General features: G+C 43.4%; 1 protein-coding gene across 1 annotated transcript; it reads left to right on the top strand.

Moving 5' to 3' along the window:
- Positions 1-2: 2 nt before the first annotated feature.
- On the top strand, positions 3-19377 carry FBXO33 (F-box protein 33). The gene is made up of 5 exons (XM_080595485.1): positions 3-820; positions 1743-2293; positions 7550-7660; positions 12732-13417; positions 17387-19377. Exons 1-5 carry the CDS (start codon positions 746-748, stop codon positions 17656-17658), a joined length of 1695 nt encoding a protein of 564 aa, XP_080451611.1. The 5' UTR covers positions 3-745; the 3' UTR covers positions 17659-19377.
- The last annotated feature ends 253 nt before the right edge of the window (positions 19378-19630 follow it).

Raw genomic sequence — 19630 nt, 5'->3', positions numbered from 1 at the left:
GGCGTGGGCCTGCTGGAGCCGAGCGGCGGCTGCCTGCAGCCTGCGGGCGAGTTGCGGGCGTCTTTTGCCAGGGCTTGTCCGGCCGTTTGCGGGCGGTGCGTTAGGACTGTGACACCGGCTCCCAGCCACGCCGAAGCACGCTTCTGAAGACCGAGGCACGGGGAACTGATGTTAACGCCCAGATCCAGCAGCCGCAGGGAGCTGGTGCCTTATGGCCATGCAGAAGGATCGAATCAGGGGCCTCGCACAGCCATTTATGAGGCGTTTATCACGCCCAACCTTTTGTGGTGACAACCTGAAGCTTTAGCCCAAGCCATTTATTCACATAAGCCTACAAAACTGAATCAACAGCTATGAGCCTTTAACGTAACCCCAATAAGCCGGAGCTGAGTAAACGACCAAGGAAGCCGCCTGCATTGTGCCATCCTGGCATGCCGCGTTTGCTGATCCCATACAGCCCGACCAGAGACGCAGAACCAGTAGCTTCACGGATCGTTTTCTCGTCGTGTCACTTCAGCAAGCCCAGGGCGCTGAACTGTAAAGCCTGATCCTGTTCCATTAAGACACTCGGTAGTCTCAAAAGTCCTCTGACTCGTCATGAGCTCAGCGATGTGGAATTGTTGAGTAGGTATTAAAATAAGGAGACGTGTAGGAGCACAGGTTCCTTTCATTTGCATCCTTCTAGGCCAGCTGAGTTCAGCTGCTTCAGAGGTTTCCATCTCCAGCATCTTGACTGCCTGGGGAAATGTGGCCTAATCTGAGCAGGGAATCTGCACAGCGCTTACCGAGGAGCTTGCGCAGGTCCAGATCATGCACGCAGGTGCGTGAAGCAGCCCTGGTCCCTGCGGGGAGTTGTCCAGGGGGGAATTTCCTTGTCTCACTTTCACAATAACACCTGCCTCTCTGGGATCCTTCCCTCTGGTCAAGGAGAAACAAGACTTGGTGACGTTCCCCCGTGACCAGACACGAGGAAATAGAAACGATGCTGTTTCTTTTCACTTCTGCTGTGAGGCAGTGACGGAGGAACGAGATGGGGCTGTTTTAGGGTCGGTTGGGTTAAACCCATTTAGAGTGGGGCCCTGCTTGGAACACAAAGGGGAGCCCAGGCTTTGTGCGTGTCGGTGCATCTGTATTTTTCCTTCACGCCTGCATTTCCCTACGACCCAGTACGCGCTGCGCTGCAAACCTCCGTGCGTTACTCCAACCCCCTGCCAGTACAGCGTTTAAAACCGTACAATTTAGGCGTTGTAATTGCAATTAACTTCCGCCTTGATGCATTTAAAAGCCTGCGCGCCCAGCGGCGCCCCCGGCCGCTTCCAGGCCCCTGAGGGACGCGAGACGCGGCCGGTGCCCGGCGGAGCCGCCCGGTGCCCGCGGCCGGCCCCTCACGGCAGCGACCGGCGGGCAGGGAGGGGTTAACCCCCCCCACCCCGCGCAGGCCGTTGGGCCGGCCCCGCCTGCCATTCGAACGGCGGCGCGTTCCATTCCGTGCCCGCGGGGGTCCCGCCGCGCCTTCCCCCTCCCTCCCCGCAGCAACAAAGCGCGGCTCCGCCCGGCCCTTCTCCCTCACCCCCCCCCCCTCCTCCCCGCGGGGGGCCCCCTCCCGGTGCAGGGGGGCGGTGGTACGGCCCGCTCCGCCCCCCCCCCCCCCCCATCTCGGTGTGGTGCGTCCCGGCAGAGCCGCGTCCCGGCCGGCGCCCGCCCCCTGCGCCTTGTCATTGATGTTGTTGTTTTTGTCGCAGGAGCCCGAGGCCAGGCCGGGGCCGCCGCCGCCGCCGCCCGTGGCCGCCGCCGCAGCAGGGCCCGGGCCGGCTCCAGGCATGTCGGTGTGCGGGGAGGCGGTGGGCGCCGGCTCCCTGCCCAGCGAGCTGGTGGTGCACATCTTCTCCTTCCTGGCCGGCCCCGACCGGCTGCGGGCCTCGGCCGCCTGCTCGCACTGGCGGGAGTGCCTCTTCTACCCGGCCCTCTGGCCGCGCCTCCGCCTCAGCCTCCGCGTCTCGCCGGCCGAGCGCCCGCGCCTCGAGTTCCTCATGCGCAAGTGCGGCTGGTTCGTCCGCGAGCTCCGCGTCCAGTTCGCCGCCGACAACTACCCCAGCGCCGCCCCCGGGGCTCCCGGCGCTGCCGTGACGGCGGCGGGGGGCGAGGGCCCGGCGGCGGCGGTGGCGGCGGCGGGGGCCGGGGTGGCGGTGGCGGCCGGGGAGGCTCCGCCGCCGCTGTGCCCCCGCTGGCTGGACCTGCTGCGGACATACCTGGAGCTGGTGCTGTGCGTCCTGAGCAGCGTCCGCAACAACAGGTAGCGGTCGGGGGGCGGGGGGGGGCGGGCCGGGGGTGGTTTTTCACAGAAAACGGTTTATTATTTCCTCACCGAGTCCCTGCGGCTTCGCACAGCCGTAGGGCAAAGTGACCGGGTGTGCCGGGTACCCCCTGGAAAGCGGGGGGCGGCTGCTTCAGGGGGCAGCCCCCCGCTCCGCTCCTCCTGGCCTCCGGAGGGGTTGGGGGGCAGGCCGGGGCCTTCCTGCCCGCTCCTCGGGCTTGCACCGCACCGAGAGGGCTTTAAACGCGATTCCTGGCCGGTTTTGGCTCGATGCAAATGGGGCGTGTGAGGTCTCGCTTTCAGTTCCTCCGCGGCGTTGTGCCCGGCGGGGACTTCCCCTGGGGCAGCTGCCGGGGCCGGGAGGTGGGAGCCTGGCCTCCGAGAGCTGCTCCTGGGCCACAGCTCCCCTTTATCTGCCTCTGGTTCCTGCCCTGTGAGCCCTCGGGGTGAGGGTCCTACCCGCCTCCGCCAGCCTTCTCCTGCCTTTCAGGGGGAGCTTTCGCCTAACTGTCGGATTTTTGGGAAATTTGACTGATGTCCCGAATGAAAAAAGTGTTTAAGTGGTGTTGGCGATGATCAGGTCGGAGGCAAATTCCGCCAAATGGACTTGGAAGGTTGAAACAAATAGCGAGAATCCCCAGGAGGTGTTGCCTGGGAGTTTCGTGGGGAAAAATAATAATAAAAAAGGAATGTTTTTTTCCGCCGTCTCACTAAAATGCGAGGCTGTCAAACGTGTTGTGAGAAGGCTCCTGGCATACTTTACTTTTTGCGTTCTCTGTGGCCTTATCAGCAGCTTCTGCAGGGACACTGCTTTCTGGAGTTGTTTTACAGATTTTGTATGTACAGCGTGGCTGAGAGTGCAGCAAAATACTAGCAGCAGTAGTTGTTTCTCCACTACCTGTTCTCTGGAGATAAGTGTAATTTCAGCGGTAAGATAGAGGTGGAAAGTCACCAGCTGGGGTAGGATTTTGCATTACTATACTTCTCCTGATGTCTTCAAATCGCTTGCACGCTGCTCTTTTGTTTTGAAATGAATCAGGTTTGACTGGGGAACACACAGTACCTCGTTATTACAGCAGGGTCTTTTTTTGGTGAGCAACTGAAAAATGCGTGGGGGATTTACATTAAGCACTCAGGAGTCTACTCAGAATTACGTTTTGAATAACGTATTTGTTTCTCTGAAGGCTTTAAGTTTGATACCTCTTCTTTCCTCCCAAGGTAACTGGTTAGTTTGCATGTAGAACATTGTCCTTTAGCTTTTCAAGTAGGGTTTTCAGATTGGAAGGAGGTGGGAAGGAATGGTAATGTGCCAAGTTGCTGCTCGGTTCTCACCTCTAAGCCAGAGCCATCGTCACCTGCCTTGATGCTTCGTTTTGTCTGTGGAATGACTGCAGGCTGTTCACCTTATTTCTCTGCTCTGCAGCACAAGGGTAATGATTAATTCCTTCTTGTGTTCTTGTACATGGGATAGGTATTGTAATTTCCAAAATAAAGGGAACAGCAGCATTTTTAACTTGGCCAGTGGCTGAATCACAGTAAATGCATTCCTTTCGGAATTAAGTTTAAAACAGGATGATTCTTTCATAACTCTTGTCAGCCCCTATGATAGCTTTTTTTGGCAGAGAAATTCAAAGAACTTCCATCTTGCTCCTCAAAACTAGAGAGGAAAAAATCTGCTTTTGTGAAATGGTGTGCCGTTTCTTAACTACGTAATCTTGTTGTAGGCTTTTAAATCTATTATTAAACAATACAGTAACAACCCCCTCCTTTCAGGAAAAAATGTTCTTTAAATGGCTGTAGAATTCCTTGAGGATTTATAATACCACAGGACCTAAGAAAAGTCTAAAGTAATGACTAAAAGTAATGCAATTTCTGGATGTCCTCTTGGGTACAGGGGAATGATGATGTGGTGGTTTTTTTTTTTTTTGCTAATAAAAGTACTTTCTCTAGAGTACAAAGCTGCTGATTTCTAATCAACTCTGCACGTTAAGTCTCTAGAAAAATATTTTGGAGCGGCCTTTGCTAATTCTGGTGGAATGAAGGAAATAAACTCAGCTGCAGGCACACAGTTCAAAACACCTGATAACGCTATGATAGGTATTTCTGCTGGCACTCAGCATCCACAAAGGTACGTTCAAGGTCCCTCATGCATTTGAGGTAGAGCTCAAGTTGACACAAACTTCGTTTTGCAAGAGGCAGCATATTACTCTTAAATACTGCTTTAATAGCACCGAAACCAAGAGGAGTTGTATAATTCTGTAATTTCTGTAATTAAAATGTACTGGAGTGATGTTTACAGTGATCTATAACTTTTCCACAAGCAGTTCTGTTGACAGCAAGTGAAGCAAAATAAAAATGTATTATTTAAACACTTGATATTCTACTTCCTATTAAAAGAAAAAAAACGACTGGGGGGGTGCCTCGTGTTCTGTAACAATATCAGGAGGGAGGAGTTGTTTCTCACTGGCTCTTAAGGGATCCTAATCATCTGTGCCTTCACAAGCTGGTCTTTCAAAACTTAAGTTCAGGAAGGCAGGTGGGAGGGTGACAAACTTTCCGTGAGTCATTTCGGTGTATACAGTAGCTAATAGGCAGGGACTGATCATCAGCAGGAGACTGCTCTTTAATGTAACTGTGAAGGCCCGAAGTAGAGATTCTCCTCTGGCTGCTTACAGAGGAGGGCAGGAAGGTATTGATCCTCCCCCCTTTCATCTGCAGCGTGTTCGCTTGTGTGACTTGTTTGATCTTTGCTGTGGAAACAAAAATGCAGATTGTAGTAAACCTGGGAGTTTAAATGAAGTGTGGTATCTACCTTGGAGTTGCCAGAATTGTGTGAATCATTCAAAAGAGGAGACTGCATCTGTGTTTGGGGCTTTCTAATAACTCTCTTCTGTCAGCCTGAGCAGGCAGCTGAAACTGGAGGGGAGGGGGGATAGGAATTTAATAATGCAATATGTGCCTTACCACTTTGTTCCTGTTGAATCTAAGCAAGGCCATTTTGATTCCTTTTGCATTGCAAGGTGGAGAATGGATGTTCAAAGAGACCCACCAAACCTGAAGAAGGAGCAGAGTAAGAGGCTTGGTACCTTTAGTATGCTTTTTGAGCTAGTGGAAAATGAATGGTTAATATTTAATTTTAAAAAAATACTAAATACAAAAGAGAAGTTTCCCCAGCTGTGGTTATACATAGAACGTAGGATTAAGTTGCCATTAGGACTTTCAGCAAAAGATGACAGTTAAAGCCCAAATAAATTCGTTTAAACAGCAGTGACTTTACTAACCCAATGAAATAAGGATGAGAGGTGAGCCAAATGTCGTGGAGATTATAGGGTACTACAAATAGTAACAAAAATCTAATACTCATTTGGACTGTGATGGTAACAACTGTGCTGTGCATGGAAGAATAATTGGATGCTTTCATTGGCCAAGTTTTGAGGTGGAGAACTTTATCTGGGTCTCTGTAGTGCACGAATGGCAGTCAGGTAGATGTAGGAAACCTGGGGGGTACCAATAAATTGTGTTTTGTACGTCCTGTAGCTCAGTGGCTCTAAAATTGACGCTTGTCTGCAGCAACATTCACTGGGGTCTGGGCGGCACCAAGCAAGACCTGCATGGGATGTGAGTATGCAGGTGAATCAGAATTGTTCTGAAGGTTGCATTTTGTCTGAGCTCTCAGATTTAAGTCCCTGAGATCAGAAGATAAAAGCCTAATTATAGTATTGGCTGTGAGCACTGCCTTGCACACCAGGTGCATGTTTCTGCTGCTTTCCCTGCCGCACCAGACTTTCCTCAAAAGCTGTAGGCGATAGAAAAGCACAAAATACTCTCGGTGGTGTTGCCAGTGTCTTCAGATTTCCCTGCCAACCTTATTCTTCAGCTAGGATCAGGCATTGGCTTAGTCAGATTTATAGAAAATTGTGAGTGTGGTTGGGGCTCAGTTATATTCCAGTATCACTACAGTAGTCCTGTATTTAAAACACTAAATATTAAAGTGTTAGAATTTCTGAAACGGTTGTTGTAAAATCTGGGTGTTTTGCTCCAGTATTTGCCTGACTTGATAGGAAGCCTGCGGGTCTTCATTCACCTGTAGAAGAAAAGTAGCAGGTGAGACAGTGGAGAGATTTTGGGGAACTAGTCTATGGTTATTTCATACTTCAAAACAGGTAAATGATTATTTATGCTCGGTACCAATTATAGCCTGCAATTCATAAACTGAAAACTTGACTACTTGACGGCTTTCTTCTGTTGGTAGAACATCTGCTCATATTGGGGAGGTAGGGAACTGGCACCAGAGCTTCCCTAGGCTTTGAGATTTGTGATTGTTTTGCATCTTCCTAAAAGTTGGTCTGAAGTATTAGCATACAACTTGCAAACAGTCGGTTTAAAAAAAAAAAGCCACAAACAGCTTCTGTAAAGCTGCTGTCATTTTCGTATCTTTTGTTTGATCTTTTTTTAGGGGATAGCAAAGATGCAAGTCAGAAGTAAACTGTGCTGGGGAAAGGGAAACTGGCTGTCTAGCACACTGAGACAAGTCCAGCATAAACTTAGAGGTTCTTCTTTCACTTTTTAGGTATTCCTTCTAGAAATTTAAATTGTGTCATGGTGGACCGGTAATTCTCTTCCGTTGGCTGATAGTAGAAGCTGTTCTGATATTTCCTACTTCAATGTAACAGAAATCAAACACTGTTTGGGGGGTGAGGAGCTTTTTGCTCAGCTTTCATCTGAAGTTTGTGTTGCCTCAGTTGAGGAAGGTTTGGGCCCCCATTTGTAACCCAGTTGCAATATGTAAGTGCTCAGGCAGGGCTTGTAGCAGTTGCATTCTACTTGGGCATTAAACTTAGTGTTAAGTGTTAGGAAGGAGCAGGTATTTGATGTTTCCATCTGTGAAATTTAATACACAAGTACTAAGAATTAAAGAGTATGTGAAAGTGCTGCCAGAAGTCTTCTTGATAGCGATGGCCTGCTGAAAATACTCCTCTGTGGTCACTAAAAACTGGTATTTGCTTTACAGTTGGATTCAGCAGTTTGTATATCCCTCTTCCCCTTTATGCTTCAGTCTCAATTCCTGTAGTTTCATACATGCCTGTATTCCAGGGCAGGAGGATGCTTCCCAGAAGAGGTTACATGTTCCATGCAATAATGCGTTCTTGCTGCCTGTGCTTGTTTTATCCAGAATGATTCCTTCTGGTGTTTTAATTTTGTATAAAAATTCCTTTTTGTTCCTTTGTTTTGTAGGAACCTCCAGAAGTTAAGTCTCTTTGGGGATATAAGCATTCTGCAGCAGCACGGAAGTATATCAAATACATACCTCGGAAAGGTTGATCCTGATGGCAAAAAGATTAAGCAGTAAGTTATATTTATAAATTGTCAAATATGTTAAAATAATAGTTAATGTATTTTCATGTCTGAAACACGTAACTGAGAACTTTTTTTTTAATAGGATGAGAATTTAATTCTTAAATTGAGTTAATTTTTTTTGTTTCTAGTATTTTCATGAAGTAGTCTGGTTTTGTGGCCTGTTTTTTCCCTTTCCCAGCAGGGTGAGAATCTTTCCTTTCCTCTTTTCATTGTGTTCTAGAAACAATATTAACTTAAGGAAAACAAAACAGGAGGAGGAGCAGGGATTTACCAGTACCTCTACCATTGCTGTACATGGAAAAAATGAGAGAAGGAAGTAATCCGATGTCCTCAATTCTTGTGAAATACGTGTAGCAAGTAAAATTGAAAGAGGACATAAGAACCGACAACTTATTTTAAGTTGTCTCATAAAACTAGGTTAGGTATTTGTAGAATACCTGAAAGATCTTAGCTCACGGCATGCTTGTTTAGTCTCAGAGGTGTATTTTAGCTTGCCATAATTACATTACTGTACAGTCTTTACTTAGAATAACTAGTTTGTGTTTTTTTTGGAAGTGGTGAAATACAGTTTAAAAAGCTACTGACTTCTGGAATAAATTGTTCCTGAAGAGTGATGCTAACTAAGCGAACGAGTTTTAGTAGTTCTAAAACTTTCCATATAGATCACTTTAATTTGTGCCAGCTTAAACATACTCCCAGTAGCTGGAGAGAGGTGTAAGTACAGCCACTCTAAATTGTTACCGTTTATTTTTAAATGTTTTTTAGAACTAGTCTAGATATATTATCAGTTGTATGTACGTATGTGAACGCAACTGTCAAACTAAATGTTTGGTCCTGACTTAAATTTGCACATCAGTGTGAATTCAGATATGTGTCTTTGTTATTCCCTTATGTTTAAATTACTCTAACCTCTGCATTTTGAAATTGTTTAAAATTTGTATTGTAGTGCTGTCAGCAGGTAAAAGGCTGATTTGGTAAAAGCTCCTTTTTCATATCCTTTGTGAAAACATAAATACATAAGCAAATCATGGCCAAGGGGCTTAAAGAGAACCATCTAAGCAGATGTTTGCTCAGCTGAGCACATAATTAAATATTTCTTCAAACAAATAACAAAAATTACTATGCATACTTCATTGCCACGAACTGTTCAAAATTCATTTACTATCTAATTTGAAGTTAGTCTTTTACACGAATATTGACCTTTGCACATTTCGGAATGAGCAAATAAATGCTACCTCTTTTTTGTTTGTTTTTGCTAGAATAAAACAGTGTATTTTGGGACCTGCTAGCTCTTTTCTAAATTAAAGGAAAGTTGGCAGTGTTTTATTCAGTGTTCTCAAGTTCATCAGCTCTAGCAGCATATACTTCAGGAAGTAAATGCCAAGTGCAAAAGGCAAGACTAAGAAGCCGTAAAGTGTTTGCATCTCTTAAGTTGCAAAACGTGGATGCTGGCAGCTAACACTGCAAGACGCTGGGCAACCTGTGGAGGTAATGCTATTGGTGGCTGAAGGTTTGGGAACCCAAATGGTGATAAGCCTTAGTAGCTGTTTCAGGAACTTCCTGCAGTCCAAACAGGGAAGAAAACACAACACTTCCTCAAGTCCGTAGCATTGAGATGAGTGAAATGGGCCATGGGTGAAATCCCAGCTAGCACAGAGCCATGGTTCTTTGCCTGGGGGAACATCCTAAGGGTTGTTCCTGGGGGAGAGGCAGCCTTGGATTATGTTTCCAAAATCACACTTCTGCAGTGGTCAGCACGTACAATACATGGCTTTGTAATGCTTTTTCTCTTTCTGTATTGTGTATGTGTCCCTGGATACTTCCTAAAATGCTCTTTAGACCTCAGTTCATTACTGTGTGGAAGTTCATCAGAAACAATGCATTTGTCTTGAGCTGAGCAGGGGGTATATGTGTAAAACTTTTGTTTCCTGAAATGTTTCCATGATTGCTCCACGTGGCTTAGATAGTTTGGTTTCCAAAAGAAGCAGTTTAGCTCCTCGTATTAAACAAAACGTATTGATTGGTGGTCTTTAATTAAACAAATGGGCCTTACTAATAGGTTTGCTTCCTGTTCAGGGCCATCAAGGTACTTCGGTACCTGTCAGGACTTTTGGGGCTTAAACAGTTAGTCAGCCTTTGGTCTGTCCTCTGGCTGAAAGTGCCACTTCTGGCATTAATTGTAATAGTAATTTATTTTGAGGTTCTTATTGTTGAGGTGGTTTTCTCCAGTATAGTAGGTTTATGGCAGATGGGGAACATCCCATTAACTGCTCTTTACAAGGAGCAAAGGGGACCGATGAAGTACGCTTGTTGAGGTGTCGCTGTGCTAACTTGCTGTCTTGCATGTGCTGAGCTTTGCTCATATTTTGTGTTCTGTGTACTAAACCCTGCTAAAATGTCAGATGTGTAAATGAGCTTTAAGGTAGTCCTATGTATGTCACAATGAATATTGTACTACGTGCTAGGTACTTGAAGTAAAAGTATGATAATAAAATAGATGTTAATTTCTAAGAATTCACTTAATGTTTTCTAGAAATGGACAGACTATTTTTGCAAACTCCAATTAGATGCAGTCTGCTTATGAAAAGTAGGATGCATGTAAGAATTTGCAGGGGAGGAAAACCCCTTATTAGATGCTTGAAAAACGTATTCAAAATCTGTTAAAATGAATAAATAGCTGGTGGTTTTTATTGTTCTTCCTGTCCAGCCTCACGTAAAGCAGATATTTAAAGCAAACCAAAAACCAATCGGTGTTAAATATTCTACACGGACATGTTGAATGTCTATCTATTTTTATTAAATTGGCAATGAACTGGGGAAAGGCATCTGGAAAGTTTTCTGAAGATATATGGACAGGCAGCCTATCAGCACTAGTCTAACTATGAGCATAAATATTTCAGTGTGAACTGAATAGCATTAAATTGGTATTACTTTTCATTGTTTAAGCTGCATGAATACTCAAACAGTGCTCTTCTGAGCCTAATTATTTCAATCATAACAGAAACACAATTAAAACAAAATCTTAGTGTAGTAAGGCATGGATGATAGATGTTTTACTGAGCATGTCAAAATTGAGTTGTCATCTTTTTAAATATCACTAGTACTATTATGATTGATTGCTTGGACTATTACAAAATAAAGGATTCCATTGCTGTAAATGTTACATCACCTTTCCAAGCTACTGTGATGAGAGCAGGGAGAGAAGAGCCTTAGCTCATTGTGGGAGAAATTAGAGAGGTTCCTGTGGTAGAACCTCTTCCTTTGGGGGATCATCAGAGAATCTGCCTTAAATTTAAGCTTTGGCAGAAACAGACTCAAAACAAACATTGCCAGGATCAAACAGCTCTCATCTGAACTCCAAAAGAATTTAGGAATAAAATAGCAAAACTGCATTATTTGTGAGTCTTAACCTGTTGTTTAGTTTTTGTTGCCAGTCCTCAGTTAAAGAAAAAACTATACTTGGAGACAATCTAGAAGATCTGCAGTGTGTATAAACCTGATGACTGTACTAGGCAAAATGTTGGAAACTATTGAGATATATAATTGATAAATATGATAACCACACCAACTGTTCCAAAGAAAAGTCAGGCCTTTTACAATTGCAAAAACTTGTTTTAAAGAGGTGACTAGGTAAATTTGTGGAAGTGAGGTCCCTGAGGGTTACTAAAGACAGAAAACCACCTCTGGCTCAGGAGGTCAGAGTGACACGTGTTTGGAAATGGTGGGAAATCTCTGAGAATTATAACTTTTTCCCTTGTTCTATCCCTCTTAAGGTGTTAGTGTTTCTCTGCTGTTAGTCAGGATACGGAGCCTTTAATTTTGTCTGGATGGTATCTTGATTAAAGATAGGTGGATAAGAACAACAGCTTTGTAAAATTGCTTTGTGCTTAAATATATAAAATGTGTACAGATTGACAACAATAAGGGAAAAGGGGTTCTATGGAAAACAATACCCGATTTGAAGCACATTTGAAGCTCAGTTGCTTCCCTTAAATGCTGAGTGTGCCTTCTGGCTGGCCGGGGTTTGAGATCAAACATGTCTGTATATGCGTCCTAAAAAGTATGTGCTCAAAGAATACTAGTCACTGGGGCAAGAGGGTTCTTTGGAGCTTCAGTAGGTGAGGGATGAGGATTGAAAAATACTTCTTTCAAGGAAGTAGGTAGGGTTTGACCATACTATTGTTGTTTGTTATTCAAAATCTTACTTTAAAATACTTTTCATGCATTCTTGAGTTAAATACCTAAATTAAAGAACATTCTTGCACTAAAACAATAAATGGGTAGGAGAGGTAGGATGCATCAGAGTAAGCGTGTTATAATCATACAGTGCAATAAATCTCATGAGGATTCCAGCAGTGCCAGAAGATTCTGGCACTGGTGATCTGGGTTTGACGTGTTACCAGGTCCAAGCTGTTTTGGTAAAACTTGAAGCTGTTGACAATGAGAATCCAATCAGCTGTACATTTAGAGTTATTTCAAGAATCTTCTTAGGTATTTGTTCCTTACCCTGTGAGGAAAATAAAGCAATTGGTTTCTATCATTCTAACATATGTTCAAAGGCAATCTTCTCCAACTTTTCAATGAAAACGCCTTTTTTTTTCCATATTGAATTTGCAGTACTAGAGAGGTTAGCAACTATGAAAAGCTGTTTGAAAAATTAAGAACTGTTTTTAAAGCATTATGGGCTTTCTTCCTTGCATGACCTTAACATGTATGTGGGAGGGTGTTAATGCGTGCCGGGATCTGTGCTGAGAAGTATGAAATGAAGGGTCATAGTGCACCACTGTTTTGGAAAAATCAAAGTACTTATTTTTTTTTTCAAGATAGTTTACAGTTTTTAACCTTTTAAGTGTAGTGGTGGTTAAAGCATGGTGGGAAGGCTGCAGCGTGCTGGGTTCTAACCTTGGTAGTTCACAAGAGCTCTGACAGTAGCACCTTCTGCAGAATAAGGCCATAAATGAAAGAATAATTCTTGAACAAAAAAATAAATAGAATGGTAAGCAATTGGTAGGATTAAACCATGTTTAACAGCATCGTTGTCTGTTTTGTTTACTTGCAGAATACAACAGCTGTTTGAAGAGATATTAGGCAATAGCAGGCAATTGAAATGGCTGTCTTGTGGGTTCATGCTGCAAATAGTAACTCCCACATCACTGGCCTCCTTATCAAACCCCATAGCCAACACCATGGAACACCTGAGCTTGTTGGACAACCACATCCCTGGTAATACCACTCTTATCACTGCAGTCGAATTGGAGCGTTTTGTGAACCTGCGTTCGCTCGCTTTGGATTTCTGTGATTTTACGGCTGAAATGGCAAGAGTCCTGGCTGATAGCAACCATGTGCCTTTGCATCGACTGTCTCTCCTGGTCCACAGTGTTTCCATAATGCACAAGTCATTGGACAGCATGCCAGAAGATGAGAATTGGAAGGCGCTGACACGCAACAGCACCAATCTTCGGGTCTACATAATGGCTTTTGATGTCAAGAGTGATGATATGCTAAGGATTCTTAAGCCCAGTATCCCCCTAGAGAGGATTCACTTTGACAGCTACATCACTTGTGTTTCAGGAGCTGTTGTTGACCTCATATCCAGGCAGTATGACAAGTTCCTCACTCATTTTATACTAATGAATGATGTGATAGATATGTCTGGCTTCCCAGATCTTAGCGACAACCTGAATGAAGATCCACTTGTCTTATTAGCCTGGAGGTGCACAAGACTGTCTCTCCTAGCTGTTCATGGTAGGTAATACGTTGCATGAGCTTAGTATGTGACTGATATGCTTAGAATGCTTCAGCCTTCCTAATTACGTGTTTTAGTAAGAATGCTGTTCAAAAGTCTGCTATGCCGTTGCTGTACAAGCTGTTGTACCTTCTACTGGTATTTTTGTTTGAAAATAGGAAGATTTTTGTGTATGTGTTCTAAACATTCTTGTAGCTTACTAACCTTTCATGAGAGGTCACGCAGGATTTTGTTAGGCTGCTCACAGAACAGAGGATAACTATGAACTGAGTGTTCAAGGAGGCTTGTCCTGAAAGTGGCCTGCGCTGTGCCGTTCCACCAGGTGCCTGGGCATGTGAACATGAGCACTGTAGGTGCTTGCTGTGCGTACTGAGCTCACGGGCTGTTAAGATTAGATGATTGTGCTTCCTGTTTGTGTAAATAACGTGGGTTCAGTGCCCCAGGGCTGAAGGGAGGAAGTCTCTTACCAGTTTGGTAAGGCCTTGGCAGCAGATGAAGGCAGTGAACAAAATTTGAGACTTCTCTACTTGAAGAGTGGGGAAAAAATAATGCAGAGGAGGTTGTCTTGCTGAGTGCATTGGTTTCACTAATAATACAGAGCTAGGTTTATCCCACCTATTTGCTGTATAATTGCAAATCAAATAAGTGCTCATTTATATTCAGCTCTGTAAACTGTATAGTACTTGTTAGAAGATGGAATCATTTGGCACACGTGAGGCACCTGAAACTGAAATAATGCAGAGTAGTTATTTTTGTGCTGGAATTGGCTTACCAAGACCAAACTTGTTGATACATGAAGGAGTTAAGTGATGACTCTGTGTTCTGCTGCGTGAGAGTGAATGCCCATTTCCTCAGGCAGCTTGCAGGAGCGAATTCCCAGTTACTCAGCACAAACAGGAGAGATCATCAGCAGCAGAGATGGTACATCCGGATCTCGGTTGAAGGCAGAAGGTTCTGTTGTATCTGCTAGGAAAAGGTTTTCACTGTCTTCTACTGAAAATCAGTGGAGAAAATCAATCCAGTGGTCTCCTCTTTGTAGTTTCACTGGCAGACTTTGGAGATTGACATATGACAGTGCCACTCTGTAAAGAGTAGATTTTTTAGCAGCTTCTTTAACATTTGGATAAAAGTTTTAGGACCTTTTTAAAGAAAAGAAAAACAAACACAACAAACAACCCAAAACTTAAGTTGTCCTTCTACCACAGGGAATTCCTCTAATCTGATCCAAATTTTAAAAGATGATAAAATACCTGATCATAAAGTAGTGTAAGTATCTTTTAATATCAGAACATGTCTATTCAGTAGAATATATTACTCTGTGCAGAGCATGGGGAGGGCCACACCTTCTACAGTTCTGTGTAATCAAGTGATTCTTACTGAATCTTCCTTCTTTGGAGAGATTCTTTGTATACCTGCAGGAGAGAATGGCCAGGCATCGCCCTTGCTCTGATTTTGAAATCCAGATTTTTCCCATTTCTTTTCTCCCGTACTTGTAGAAGGTAGCTAAGCTCCTTATAAACACCTCATCTTTAAGTTTTGAATGTGACTTCTCAGGTGGTGTAGCACAAGCACCTTTCTTCTTGAGTAGTTATGGTGAGAAAAATATGGCTATGAGGAAAGATCTAGAATGCTGTGATGCTTCAGTACAGCATCTTATCCTCACATTTCTGTTTTTTGAGATTTACCAAGCAATGGTCTCTGGTGCTACTTGTTGTATTTTTTTGTGATACTATCAAGCTTTCTTCAGGAAAGAAAAATTAAAAGGGTGTATTTGTTCGAGGAGCCATAACTTGCTCTATTAGTAAGGGCACAGGTTTCTTCTATATTTAGACAAGAAGTGGTGGTTCTTCAATTTCCAGTATTTTCCACAGGTTTTTGGCTTTCCCTCTTTTGCTTTTAGTTTGCTCTGAAAAAGTCTTTAATTTACAGATAGCTTTGGCTGTCAATTGGCAGTGACCAAAGAAGGAAGGGAGAACACGTCCTAAGGACATTCTTCTCGGATAGCTCATGATTCTTTGTCTCCTATGGGAAGTCGTACCATCGTTCCACCAAGGTAGCATCTCCAGGGGCAGAGGAAATTGAGTCAAGGGTATTCAATACTTGTTGCAGCATGAAGGAGCAGTGTGAGGAGTGTGTGGTCTTTTGGGATGAGATGGGGACAGTAGGATAGTCAGAGTGGTGTGATCAGGAGTTGTAAGTAAAGAGCCACTCCATCCAGCGGGGCTGGAGCCCTTTATTCTTAAGAGAAGGACACTTTGTGTGGAGTTCCAAGGCTGTGTGTGTTGTAGACGTATTGTATTACCTGTGAGATCCTCGGTTGCATTCTGTCCCTGAGCAAAACTAAAGCTGACATTTCTACCAGCAAGGAAAAACTACACTGCTGCTCGTGGCGTGTTGGTCGTTCAGTGCTAACTGCGATGAAGCGATCACTGCCTCTTACCTTGGAAATACTTCAGTTGGGCACAGGCTTTTCTTGCTGCTGGGAGGTTACTGAGAAACTTCAGGCAAAACGTTTTGAAAGAGTTAATTTAAAATAAGACTAAGTTGAGAAGAAGGCGGTTCTCCCAGAGAACAGAGAATCTGACAGTGAAAAGTTGCAGCAAAAGCTGTGTACCTGAGCCCCAGGGATGGCACAGGGGACTTGGCTGCGGTTACTGTTCCCCTTTATTCTTGTACTGTCTCTCAAGGCTTTTTTTTAGTAACTTTCTTTACAGTCAAGACAACTGTAAGGTGGTGTGAGCTCCTTCCGAGCCTGATAGGAGTGTAATTCATAAAGGTGCAGTTTTCCATTGGGCTTAATATCCTGCAGCCTTGCAGGTTCATCTTCCATGACTGTTGTGCTAGGGGTAAAGTATCAGCCAGTGAAAATTGCAGGAATTCATACATTCTTAGTGGTTAATATCCTAGAAAGGAGCCATTTAGGTATTTGCAGGGTTTCTTTCTTAAAAAAAGGACCTTGAGCAACATATTTACAGGAGAGTTTAGAGACAAAACAGTAGGAAAAAATGGAATGAAAGATTCTTTAATCTATTACTTCAGGTTTTCTCATTCTTTAATTAGCTGTCTTATTGCAAGTCTGTAGGATGTAGAGCGTGTTACTTCCATTGTTGATTCCTTCAGCAGCTAACTTTCCCATCACAAATTCTGTGCAGACTGCAGCTTGCCTTAGCCTCTGAGTGGGCATCCCACCAGGAGGCATGGTGCCTGTGAGAATGACGGTGAAGGCAGAAATGAGCCTTTTCTTTTGCAGTGGAAGGGCTGGCTTGCAGAGCTCCCAAAAAAAGGGAGGATCCCAGATAGTTTGTGTTTTGTACCTGGACAGGGAGGAGCTCAGCGTTTGCCTTAGTGAGGATACAGCAAACTGTAGGAAAATAGCAGGTAGCTGCAAGTGTTTTGAAAGAGGAAGAGGGGTGCTAATATATGCTAATGGGAAGAGAGGGAAGCTTTATAATTATGTTTAGTTTCAGCTAGAATAACAAGATATATGTAGATTATTTTTTTTTGCGCTGGTATGACCTATTTCCTGGAGAGGCTTCTGTTTGTTTTTTCCTCTACTAAGTCCACCTCTAATGCAACAAAAGCTATTTTTTTCTAGCTGAAACTGTTTTAAAACGGTCCTTTTATATATTAACTTGAGTAGTTGATTAGTCGCTTCTTTAATGTGATTTATTTTTGAGTAGATCACAGAAGGTTTGAAGTTGTATTTACAACTTAATTTGTAGGAAAGAAGTCAATGTAAATAGTGGAAAAAATAGATGTAGAAAAGCTTTGTTAAAATACCTGAAATATTTTTGATACTTCCTTATTCAACATATAAATTGAGCTTTTTTTACTTGCAACAACAACAAAAAATCAGGAGGAGGATTCTGCCAGACAGAAGATGCCAAAAGATGTTCTGGCATTAAATACTTGTGTAAAAAATGCCTTGAGTGAAGTTACAGAGCAACTTTTTTTTTGTTTCCCCATAGGTTACACAGTTTGGGCTCATAATCTTATTGCAATTGCTCGTCTTCGTGGCTCTGATCTGAAAGTTCTTGAAGTCACAGAAGAAAGCATTGATTTCGACCAAGGAGAACTGGCTGATCAGGACGTGGATCCGGTGCATAATCTCATTGAGCAAGTATCTCTCGGATTGGGTCGGCCTTGGCACGCAGTGATGGACATAGAACTGCTCAGTGTCTTCACTGAGCCAACTCGTCATTTTTACAGAGAGATGCAAAGCTTCAGTGAAGGCATTTAGCTCCTTATTTACAATTCCTGTGGTTACATATGCAAGTAGGGTCCTATTATGTTTTTTCAGTAGCGTGAGTTAACCCCTTTTGTGCTGTGTTTAATCAGTATTAGCTATATAGAATTACATATGTGTATTCTACTTCTTGATCAAAGAACGTAGTCGGGTATTGGTTTAGAAGCTGAAAGTGGCAGTGTTTAGGGTTTTCACGGTTAATGGACTTGTCTACCAAACCTTACCGGGATACAGCCAAAGGCTGTCTGAGGTTGCCGGCTAACTTTACTTTTATTGAGTAACTGTGTTTTGAATGATTTCACTATTATATCGGAGTTCTGCGCTCAGGAGCCAACTGTTTTTAATATCCATATCCATAGCCCAGCGGATTTCTCTGCTGTCATTGTTTGCTTAATCTGGTAGCGTGCTACTTAATAGGCTTAAAAGGAAGAGAAGTCTATCCAGGGCTGTTCATTCTTAGACTCTCACCTTGCTTCATTTCCCATGCAGCTTACGAAGCATGACTTGCTGCCGATGTCGGTTTTTCTTAGCTCTGTTAAGCAGTGGTGTGAAACACTAGCTTTTTGGATACCCGCACTTCCAGATGCACTCCATAAGCTGTAGTATTTCAGATTCTTTGTAAGCTCCTCCTAGTTTATTCTCATCTTTTGTCATCTTCCTTAAAAGTTAGCTTTGGGCCAAAGTGTAAGGGAAAAAAACCAAGAACGTGCGCTCCGATGAGGTAAAAGCATAACAGTGAAGACTTCAATACAAAGGTATACACCTGCACACAAACGTTAGTCGTGAAATCCCTAGCAACCAAGTCACTGGATTTTCTCTGTCAGCGCCTGTGTCAGCTGCCAAAGAATAGATTAAAAACGAAGAAGTGCCCACATGCTGGCAGGGGCAGGCCAACTTCTGGCCAGCCAGATACTGCTAGATTGTAATATATAAGGTCGAATTTCGACCTGTGGTACACAGCTGTGCTGTGGCTCAGTCAGCAACCTCAGAACTCTTAACAAACATGCACCTGTTTCACTGTGAATAGTGAATGTAAAGGAAGGAAAGGAAACAAATACAAAGCTTGTTCTATCACAGGTATGAGCTGCTATGATGCATGAAGAACATTCCATGAAGTATGTTTTAAAATCTTGTTATATCTGAGAGGCTTTAAAAGCCGATTTAACTGTTTCAGGGCAACCGCGGTACAGACGTGGTCTCTGTGAGACTTCCACCTGACCCCAGTTTTAAGTGGTACGAATGTTGTGCATTTAATGTTTAAAGGACAGTCTGCAATAATAAAGTAAGTGGCCAACGTGGGTGCCCAGCAGTGCTGAGACCTGGCTGCTATATTGTAAGCTTTGGAAAACACAATTTATGCAACAGATGTCCAGATATGATTCTATTTATGGAAAAAGTTTATATGTGTTTTACAAATGGTTTTACCATCTTATATTAAAATGACCTTTTGACAGGTGTGCGCTGTTTTGTCTCCAGTGAGCACATACCATGCGGATTTTATATGTACATCAGTAGAGTGAATCCACTGGCACAGTGTGTGTATATGCCAGATGTGGTGAGATTTTATCTTATAAATGTGATCAGATTAAAAAAAATAAACTCCTGACAGAAAATGTAAGGAAACCAGCTGAATGTTTGAATTGATGACTGATGTTGTATGGTTTATGTTAAATGTATATTCTTTTAATTAATGAATAAAGCATTAAAAATTGATCACTGTATAAAATATTTTTGTTGTATCAGCATGAGAATTTCTAGACTTAAAATGCAACAATCGTTTATAAGTTGTGTATAACTGGTAGCTCCCATTGTGTTTAGGTCAACAAAAGAGTCTAAAATGTCATACAGTAATTTCTTGGCTGAATTTTGTCAACTTATTTTTTGGGTGGGGAGGGGTGGGGGGCGGAAGGATGCTTTGGTAACGATCAGACCACCAGACCAGTTAGCACAAACAGTATTTCACGGT

This window comes from Anser brachyrhynchus (assembly GCF_964034855.1).
Source record: "Anser brachyrhynchus genome assembly, chromosome: 5".
NCBI classification, from domain to species: domain Eukaryota; kingdom Metazoa; phylum Chordata; class Aves; order Anseriformes; family Anatidae; genus Anser; species Anser brachyrhynchus.
Note: the sequence above shows the minus strand (reverse complement) of the source record. Positions and strands in the feature narration are given on the sequence as shown.